Source organism: Leopardus geoffroyi, chromosome A1, assembly GCF_018350155.1.
Source record: "Leopardus geoffroyi isolate Oge1 chromosome A1, O.geoffroyi_Oge1_pat1.0, whole genome shotgun sequence".
NCBI lineage: Eukaryota > Metazoa > Chordata > Mammalia > Carnivora > Felidae > Leopardus > Leopardus geoffroyi.
Window position 1 is genome coordinate 128,486,808 of NC_059326.1, and position 10,906 is coordinate 128,497,713.

Sequence of the window (10,906 nt, forward strand, 5' to 3'; positions counted from 1 at the left end):
AGAGAGAGGGAGTGAGAGGATCCAAAGCAGACTCCCCGCTGACAGCAGAGAACCCAATCTTGGGCTCAAACTCATGAACCATGAGATCATAACTAAGCTGAAGTCAGACGCTAAACCAACGGAGCCACCCAGTCATCCTTTGACAATTTCCTGAAGACAGAGGATCATTAACTGTATTACCTGGTACTTAAAACATTACTGGAATTCTGTAAATACATAAACGCATGTTGGGTACACCAAATGCATCTTGTTTATTACTGTGTGTTTACTCATCCAATCACTATCTAATAACCTAAGTCAATCTCACGTTGTGGAAATGGAGGCAATATAGCCTATCGTAAGAACACAGGCTTCAGACACAGACACCTCAATTCAAATCCTGACTCTTACTACCAGCTGAGTGACTCTGCAGAAGTTAGTAACTTTGGCCTTAATAACTTCCTAATCTTTAAAATCAGGATAATATGCTACATCGACAGATGCTGAATTAAATAACAATAACATGACAAGTCAGCACATAATCAGTGTGTGAGTACCTTAGCTCCTTCCTTGCCAGCAAGACTCCTCGGCTATCTGTTCCAGCCTCCTTGATACTACCTAGGAAGGCTTGATATTTAGAAGCATGTTCTGGAATTTCTCCACCTTACTGACTCTCCATCTACTTTCTTTTTTTTTTTTTTTTAATTTTTTTTTTTTCAACGTTTATTTATTTTTGGGACAGAGAGAGACAGAGCATGAACGGGGGAGGGGCTGAGAGAGAGGGAGACACAGAATCGGAAACAGGCTCCAGGCTCTGAGCCATCAGCCCAGAGCCCGACGCGGGGCTCGAACTCACGGACCGCGAGATCGTGACCTGGCTGAAGTCGGACGCTTAACCGACTGCGCCACCCAGGCGCCCCACCATCTACTTTCAAATCTAACCTGCCTCTAGATCCTCATCTCCCTCATCTGCTTCCATTATAATCCGGCAGCAGGATGTACTCTGCTAGGAAAGCAGGTGCAAGCAGAGCAGGCAGGGCAGCCCCCGTCCCACTCTTCTCTGGAGCCCTGGCACAGAGCTGCGAGGATCAGAGCTCCGGTCCTGGAAGCTGCACGCGGGCAACAGCTGCCGCCTCCCTCATTAGCTCACTCTCAATTCAGGGCACATGCTCCTTAACAAATGCTTTACTTATCTGAATAGATTTCATCTGACAGTAATCTGAGAAATTGGCAAACACCAGTGGTTAACTCAGAATACTTCCACTGGGGCAAATGGAAAGCTATGAGTTTTCAGGTGGTAAACAACAGAAGAAAATAGTGCTCCCTTTATGATTCACAAGTATTAGAGAAAGTGAAGAGAAAGTCGCTATTTAAAGGACAAATGTACTCTGGCTGTGCACTCGATGTTTTAAAGTGGGACACCTGATTAAATCTTCATCCTGATGTGAAGCATGCTCTGCCAGGGCGGGGTGGCCGTCTCCTAGAGCATTCTCCCATTTCACTCTTCTGAGGACCCTGAAAGCCTCCTGAGATGCAAGGGATGTTACCCAACGTAAGGTGGTCACAAGAGAACAGATTGCAAGTTACTCATCCAGAGAATCTTTTGGAAGTGTTCTAACTAAGTTGTGATGGGGTACAAGCAATTACAGTTTCCCAAGAGAAATAATCACTTACAAATCCCCAGGGAAGTATGGCATGCAGAACCAGGGCTGGAGTTTCCACTGCCTGATGCTAACAAGCACTATGGTCTCAGAATAAGCTCAAATCACCCAAGATCCTAATTAAAAGTTGGATGAGCAAGCCAGAAATAACTGCCAAATGGAGAGACAACTAAATGTCCCATGACAGTCTTGCTATCTAGAAGCTGGAGATTGCCGATGAAACTCCATAAAGAAGTTAATGCTAAATGTGCAGCAGTGTCTGGTCTTAGCCTTGGGGCTGGTGGCAACCCTCACACTGCTCTGTGAGCTTCCTCAGCAGCTAGTCCACAAAAGAGCCAAACAAATGGTTCAGGGAGGAAATAAACAGGTTTTCTCTGCTCAAAGTCATGGGTCCCAGGAACCCCAAACTCCCTTACTAAATGTGTTGTAAGAGCATGCCCAATTTTCTTTTGGAGTAAAAGAAAACAAATGTTAAGGATCCATATTCTCCATTTCTTCTTTTAATCCCTTTCAGGTTCTCACCCCTTTGGTAGGCCTGTCAGTAACTCAATACTTACTCTTTTCAGGACATGTGTAGCTTCATTCCTCTAATACTCTCCCAGTCCCTAAAGCTTACTTAGGTAGGTCCCCTCCGCCTCCAGCAGTAAAACAACCTAGCATGTAGTGAGAAGGAAAGTCTGAGTGAGAGACATGCATTTTTCCCTTGGGCGATCGGGTGGTAAGTGACCAATCACAAAATAGCACTAAAACATGAGCAAAAACATTTGGCGGAAAGCAGACATACATCAGGGAATTCTAGTACAACGCTTCATACAGGCTCTGAGATCTGCCTAAAGATCAGACCCACTCTGCCGCTAACCCCCTGAATAAATACATTCTCACTGCCAGAGAGGCCCAGCCCAGAGCTATTTCACCCTTTCCTATTCTCTAGAAGCACTGAGCCACTGTGATCACCCTCCCAAATGTGCAAAAGGCAAGAAAAGATGTCCTTTCTGAAAACTCACTACAACAAAACACGGCCAGGGGGCACTCTACAGACCTAAGAACACGGCAACAGGCTTTATTGTGACAACACACTCAACAAATCACAAGGACGAGCATCACTCCAGTGGACAAGAGAGATTCTTTCACATGAGGCAGTTTCAAGAGACTGACCAGAGCTGCCCGTCCTCCCCCTTAAGGTTTACTTGTCACCGTTACCTGTACAAGTGACGATTGTCTTCAAAATCTTCCTGACCCCATTTTCCCTTGATGTCTTCAATAACATGATTCTTAAGGAATTTTTTCAGCAGCTGGACTGTTTGCTTGCGGGTCACCTCGGGGCCAAAGTTCTGACTGCACCTCAACAGCTCATGCAGCCAATCCACGGCTTCAGCCGCCGTGAAGCAGCGTTCGTAACTTTTAAAACGACAGCGATGTTTCCGTAAGGGCATCCTAGCGCGAAAAAGCTCAACTGTTTCATTCCACTGGGGAAAAAAGGGAGAAAAGCATGTAGCAATCAACTGGTTTTGTTCAAGTTATTACATCCCAAATATTTAAGATGATGAAGGCAGTTTTCCACTTAGAAAACTGTCTTAATGACAGCCTCGACTTTTTTTTATTTACAACCTTCACACTTGAAAGAAAAATAACTTTTAAAATGGTATTTTATATTTTAAAAAACTGTATTTTATTCATTCAATAGGTATTTACTGGAGATAAGACCAGAAAGTTGTCCCATTATGTGAATTTAATGGATTTTTACATTAATGACAAACATATGATCAAAAAAATTGATAAACCAGAGCCCAATATGCCTAATTCACTTCTTGGAGCTCTAATATGATTTTACATCATTAAGCAAATATGTATCATTTATTACATGAAAAGCATCAAATGGAGAGAAGAAAAGGTAGATGTACAAGATATAGTCCTGATGTCAAAACATGTTTAAAACTCCTGCAAAATATTTCCCTCTTAAAAAAAATCTAGACATCCACCCCTTCATCCGCCTTCCCTAAATTAAATGAAATGTTCACATAAGGTATCCTTCCTACATAATTATACCAATTTCTTTTTAGGACTCTAGGCTTCCTGACAGTACTCCTAAAAGTATTAAAACCTCACGGTCTTACTCTCCTAACCACTGTCCCTTCTCCCACTCTTCTCTTTCTGTGTCACTGCACAAAGTGAATTTTTACTTTTCACCTCCTTTCCCATTGAAATCAGAAAATCTTTTTCTAATAATTATAGTTGGGTTTTTTGTTTGTTTGTTTTTTTAGAAAGACAGAGAGGATGAGTGGGGGAGAGGGGTAGAGGGAGCCAGAGAGTATCTTAAGAATCTTAAGCAGACTCCACACTCAGGGCGGAGCCCGACAAGGGGCCTGATCCCATAACCCTGGAATCATGACCTGAGCTGAAATCAAGAGTTGGAATGAGCCACCCAGGCACCCCCAGGGTAATCTCTTACAACAAATTTGGGGCTCAAACTATTCTAGGGCTAGAAAGAAATTGGGGCAAAACCAAGACCCAAGGAAGATGTGCAAAATGGCACATCTCCCTCAGGCAGTTAGTCTCAGAATATAATCTGAAATCTGTTCTGTGGTTTCCTCATTAAGTGGTCATTTCATTATAGCACCTATATCTATAAATATAAACATACTTTTAAATAATATCCACATATTTTTAACCATTGCTGTTGTTTATTCTCTGCTGACACCTAGCCTTCAAGTTAGTCCTGATCAAGCATACTGGGAGTGGGAAGAGTTAATAAAAAAGATTTGCATTTATTTTAGGTTGACTGAATTATCATAATCATTATCAGTTAAACTTAATACATCGTACTTTATACATTACTTAATAAATGTAATGGAGACATGGGTTCCTGGGATCCAATATTTCAAAACAGAAGTAAACATGCCTATTAATTGACTCAAGCTGGTAAGCAGTTCCTCTATTTATTTTAATTAGGTAAGTAATAATATACACTGTAACAAATTAAATGCACAAGTGTATACAATAGAGCCTGCCCAGTCTCTCTCCAATCCCACATACCTATCAAACATATGCACATATATATAGATATTTCCTTTTTTATATATGTGTGTTATTATTACTGCTGTTGTTTGCTTCCTTTTTAAAGAAATACGATCAATCCTATTGCACACATTACCCAACTTGTTTTTGCACTGAACATAGCATGGATGTCTTTCCATATGAATACCTGTAGATCCAGCCCATTCTTATGAATAAGTTGTTGTTTCAATGAGTTGTTGTTTCAATGAGTACTCAAATAATGAGTATTTGTTGTTTCAAAATATTCTTATTTTAAAAACCTAAAGGACCAATGTTTTTATTTACTTTTGTTAGAATGGATTTCTAGAGAGGATCAGCATATTTAAATCAGATGTAACAATTTAGAGTGATACCAGCAGCGTATGCACATCCTACCTTACCTTTGTCCATCACTAGATGTTACTATCATCTAGATGTTACTGTTTCTGCCAATCTGCGTTCAAGAAATGGTATCGCTTAAATTTTGTTTGCATGTTGCTCTCTTCATCTTTAGTAATTTTCATTTACTCATCTGAGACTTGACATTTTTCTATTGGGTAGTCTCTTAATTTTTTTTAAATGTTTACATCTAGCATTTAAGTCAAAGCGCAAAGAAGTCAGGAAAGTTAGTCTATTTTGCTCAGTTCCGTATCCCCACAACTAAAGGCAGTGTACATGTATTTAATAAAGGTGTATTGAATTAAAAAATATGGAATATGAATCTTTTTTTAAATATATTAGGAATGTTTTCTCCTGGCTTATCAATTTGTTTATCTAGTCTCTAGCTACATGAAGGTTTTATTGTTGATGATGATATTTTAATGAAACAAATATATCTTCTTTTTCTTTATAGCTTCAGGGTTTTCCCCTTTAGGGGAAGGAAGTTGGACATTTTCCCATCCTGATGTATTAAAAGTATTCATCAAAGTCTTCTAATATTTTAGAGTGATTTTTTTTTTTTTTTTACTGTTTGAATCTACAACTGGAATTTTTTATGGGAGGAGGAAGAATACCCTTTTTTCAATGAACTGAAATAGTAAATTACCTTACATAGTATCTTTCTTGATTCTGTTCTGAATCAAGATCTGAACTCTTTTTTATCCCACTGTGCTACTTGTGTTTTCCTGTGCTATACTATACCACAGGAAATTACAATTAATTAATTACAATTAATTAATTGTGATTACAATCAATTAATACTAAGTTTAAATTTCTGGTAGGTCAAGGTCACCTACAGTCTTTTTTATTCCAAAAAAATTTTTTTGAACATACTTTTACTATTCTGTATGAGCTTTTCATTCAAAGCATTTTCCACAGAGAAAAAAACAATTCATTATGATAACATTTTTACTGACTCTGTGGACAGCTGGTTTTCATTATGCACTAAAATTTGCTAATAAGACATATTTATCAAACATAAATTATAAAAAGAACTTTTAATTTATGTTGCTTTTTAATGGCATTTATCATTATGGATTATATTTACTTAATCCATGAAACGCTTTAGAATTCTAAAACCTAGTGAGAACCATGATTTCTGTTCCCACTTATTTCCAAAACTAATAATGTTGCTATTTCGTTACTCTGTAAAACAAAGAATTAAGTTCTGCGTAAAACAAGTTACAATTCTCAGTCACACTTAGAAGGAAAATAACCTACATCAACAAAGAACAAGGCAGAGCTTCAGAATGTGATTTTGTTCTACAACATATTACATTTGAAGAGATAATCTTTATAGCAAAGGGGATAAAACAGATTTCTTTGTGATTAAAAGACTTTTTTTGTTTTACTTATTTATCCCTTAAACTAGGGATCTGAAATAAGGAATCAAACAATTGTTTTTGCTTCACATCATGAGCCAAACTACAAAATACAGCACTGAGTGTTGAAATGTGCTTCCCGTTCTTTTCTCCAGGATATTTATTCTATTTCCTTCCTTCTTAGTACCAAAAATATTGTGATAATGGTGCTACAATGACATAGCACCTGGGAGCAGAGACAACCAAACTCTAGATCTAGTTGTACGTGCCGCGTACTAACAAGACAGGCCTAATCGAGTCAGTTCACCCCTTTAGGTCTCAACAGAATGGCGGGACTGGACTAGACAATCATTCACATCCATTCTAGTTCTCAGATTCAATGACAGCTGTGTTTTAAAGTTTAACAGTTGCTTCAAATGCTATAAATAACTCAGAATTAAGTTCAAAGAAAGAATCCATAGATAATAGAGGAGTTTTTAAAAAGCTATTTTCTTTCTCCTCATTATTTCTATTAAAATGATCAACTATGGTTGCCCCTTAAACAACAGGTTTGAAATACGTGGGTCCACTTATACACATTTTGGTCTATAAATACAGTACAGTACTGTAAACGTATCTTCTCTTCCTTATGACTTTCCTAGTAACTTTTTTCTCTAGCTCATTCTAAGAATGCAGTATATAATACATAAACATACACAATACAGTAAAACCCGGATTACAAGTAACTTGCTCTGCAAGTGTTCCACAAGATAAGCAAACATTTCTAATAAATTTAAACGAGAGGTGTCTTGCAATATGAGTTGCACGTGACGCCAAACATCATATGATCACAACTGACCCAATGGTTCTTCTCTCTCTCTCTCTCTCTCTCTCTCTCTCTCTGTGGGATTGTGGGTGATCATCTCCCATGCTCAGACACTCGGTCTCAGGCCACGGTGATTAGCAGAAATCAATGATTTTTTAGAACGCTGGAAGGTGCCCACAACTGGCACCAGTGTATTTTTTGTCACTTCAAAGCACCTATGGACGGTTCTTTGCTTTTCTATACAAGAGTAAGCTTAGGAATGCTTTGCTTCATTCTAGGTCAGGCTGCCTGCAGATACAGACCCTATCCTCTGCTGCCTTATCGCCAGTCTCATTAAATACAGCATATGACAAGAGCTTATTAATACTGGACTGTAGTCAACATCGATGTGAGTGTATACAATGGCCCCTATGCAGAAAAAAATTCCATTGAGCCAATAGATAGCAGTGATTCCATTAATGACAGTGAAAGTCATCCTACACCATAACCCTCCTCTCTCGTCCCCCTCACACCAGCCACGAAGGTTTTCAAAGGTAAGTGCATGTTCATTTGTTTATTTTTCTTTATATTTTGTATTTTCTTTATTATTTTGTATTATATTACAGGATTGTCATCATTTTCATATGAATATTTTTGGGTTGTGGAATAAATCATCTGAATTTCCATTATTTCTTATGGGGCAATTCGCTTTGATATAAAGTGCTTTGGATTACAAGCAGGTTTCCGGAACAAATTATGCTCGCAAACCAAGGTTTTATTGTATGTGTTTATTGACTATTTATGTTATTGGTAAGACTTCTGGTGAATAGTAAGCTGTTAGTACTTAAGTTTTAGGCGAGTCAAAAGTTATACACAGATTTTCTTTTTTTTAAATGTTTATTTTATTTTGGGGGTGCAGGGGAGAGAGGGAGCAGAGAATTTGAAATGGGTTCTGTGCTGACAGCAGAGTCCATTGTAAGGTTCGAACTCAGGAACCATGAGATCATGACCTAAGCCAAAGTCAGATGCTTGTGACTGAGCCAGCAAACACCCCCAATTTTCAAATGCACATGGGTGGGCACTCCTAACCCATACTGTTTAAGGGTAAATTGTATTTGTATGCGGGTTACAAAAGTGAAAGCTATTTCAAAGAAGATGAGTAAGTTGCTAATCAACTTCCACATTCATCATGTAATGACTTAGAATCTGTCATCTGATTTTTGGCATAAAAAATTCACCGAATCCATAAAACACTATTTTCAGATAAGACTTTGATGCTTTAGAAAATGAAGCTGTACATGGTACAGCAAGGCATGAAAGGAGGAAGTAATGGTCTGCTCTTGGAATGCCAACAGGTTTTCCCAAGCTTTTCCTGAAGATTGGGTTGAGGGTGATGCTGGGAGAAGGGGAAAATGATAAGTGGGGAGAGGGAGATGGAAAGGGGAGCTGGGATAAATAAGTAAAGAGAGGACTGGTCACAAACTTCATGATTTACCTGGTAAGAGGTGTAAGACACAAGTGAATTATGCTTGGGGAAACATACATTTTATAATGAGGGAGAAAGCACCTGTAACGATGACTGAGATTACTGATAAATCAGAAAGTCTCACTTTTTAAAAAAATTTTGCTAATGTTTTTTGGGCTTTCAAAATCTCAGTTTAGGATCAAGGATCTCAAACAGAATAAAGCTGACAAATGAACTAACTACCTGGGAAATTCTGGTAAAATTGAGGTGCTTTCATTAATGATTCACATAATTTTCTGCTTAACTTGATCAGGCTTGGCTAAACTTGACCTGTATATCACTCCTTGGGGGATGACAGCCTCTGGAGGACAAAGAACACATTCCTTTATAAATTCCTCTGATAATATTTTAATGTGACTCAGAATGAAGCGGTGTCTTGTTACATAGGTACTCTGCATCCAAGAAAAGTAGTGATTCATACAATTCAGTGAATGAGATTAAAAACAGTTCCAATTCTGATGTAACTTGTTTTAGTCTGAAGCAGGAAGGATGAAAACTAGTTACTCCAAGATCCTGAGCCTCTCTGTTTCCCTTGCTAACTACTGTGAATAAACTGGGGAGAGAGGGATGTGTCTTTTCCCTCCACAAAGGACAGTAAACTTTTTCAAAGTTCCTGATGAAGCACAATCTATATCTCATTCCTAAAGAGGGACCTACTAATAGCCCCGACCCCAGATGGTTTCAAATGGTAGAAGCAATTGTGAAGTGGAAGCAGATATGAAAACACGATTTTTTTAAACCCTTATTTGTTCTCTGTCAGCACCATCCACACCTTTAAGAGGCTAGCCCAATGGAAATTCTAAATTTATATTTGCTGAATTTTTTTTAATGAATGAATCATTATGAATGCCTGTAACAAACAGATTGTTTGCAAGGATGAGTGCAATAATTCCTCCCCTGCTGTTCCTACCTTTTCCTGGATATCCGTTAGGTGGCAGAGAACAATGAAAGGAATTCCCAAGTTAGACGTGGCCAGAAGTGGTAACAGACCAAGGAGCGATGTCCTTCCTGCCAAATTATCAGCAGGCTTTCATACAAAGCTTCTAAAAACCTGCCAGTGACATTGACAAATTGTCACCACTTACTCCATTACAGTAATCCTCTGAAACGCAAAGCACTAAAATTACTTGCTCCAGGTCACAAAGAAATCAACTACACCTAAGAGCCCTGAACACCAAAGTTCTTCTCCCAGAAGAAAAGACAGCACCCGGGACCATCAGGGGCTACAAAGTCCCTTTCACATCCATTCGGGTCAACCGCTGATTTAGGTCGGTGCTGCCAGAACCAGAAACGCTGGGAGCCAGAAAAGCGGCTAAGACCCACCACCATCCCGGGGGCACCGTTAGAAAGAACCGCAAGTGTCACCACACGAGACACTCAAGACGGAGACACGCCCTGCCTGGACTGCGGCAAAGGGTGAGTGTTAGAAAGGGTGGGTGTCCGTGAGGTTACGGACTAGGTGCGTCCTTCCTCTCCCGGCAGCAGGCGTTCGATTCCAGAGGACAAAGGGGGTGGGGGGTAGGGTCACCCTAGTGTTTTGGATGCTTTATATCGGAAGGCGTCACTTACTGCCGAGAACCAGGCCGACGTCTGGGGACGAAGCTGCACGCACCCCAACGACGTGCTGAGCTCCAGACCCGGTAAGCCTTTCCTAGCGCACCGTCCGGAAAACGGCCGGTTTTCCGGTGGGGCCCGTCCGCACCGGCCGAAATATGTCCCGCCTCCAAACCCGGGCCCCGCCAGCCCTGTAGAGGGGAGGATTGACCAGTACGCGGCCGGCGGCTGCGCCCAGCCCCGGCATGGTCACTCACCAGCTTGGTGGCCCGGTACGGGCCGGGCCCCACGATGCGGTGCTCCATAGCTGGTAAGCAGTGGCGGCGCCGGCCGCCCCTGCGCGGATCCCTGCAGGCTGGCGGCGCAGCAGTTTGAATCGCGAGCCTAAGCGCTACAGACGCTGATTGGGCGACACGGAGACACGTGACGGGAACTGAGGGGCGGGGGCGGGGCCCCGTAGGCGACTGGTGGCTGCGTTGGCGTCTCCTGTGAGCTCAGACAGACTGGGGATCCAGTCGGCTGTCTTCCCTTATCCCACCCGGCGCACGCCAGGATGTGCACTGACCGTGCGGGGTGTCTCTGTTTAGCACTGGGGCGAACCTGACCGACC

General features: G+C 40.8%; 1 protein-coding gene across 2 annotated transcripts in view; it reads right to left on the reverse strand.

Annotated features, from left to right (window-relative positions):
- The window catches only part of DEPDC1B (DEP domain containing 1B), an 86,654-nt gene extending 75,965 nt beyond the window's left edge, over positions 1 to 10,689 (reverse strand). Inside the window, exons 1-3 of one of the 2 annotated variants that reach the window (XM_045494054.1) lie at positions 10,554 to 10,658; positions 9,653 to 9,793; positions 2,841 to 3,106 (exon numbers count right to left, since the gene is read on the reverse strand). In XM_045494054.1, the coding sequence (XP_045350010.1) occupies positions 2,841 to 3,073 (233 nt within the window). In that variant the 5' untranslated portion in view covers positions 3,074 to 3,106; positions 9,653 to 9,793; positions 10,554 to 10,658. Of the gene's footprint in view, positions 1 to 2,840; positions 3,107 to 9,652; positions 9,794 to 10,553 lie in introns of both variants that reach the window. The other variant, XM_045494044.1, reaches the window with a different exon arrangement.
- Positions 10,690 to 10,906: the final 217 nt, after the last annotated feature.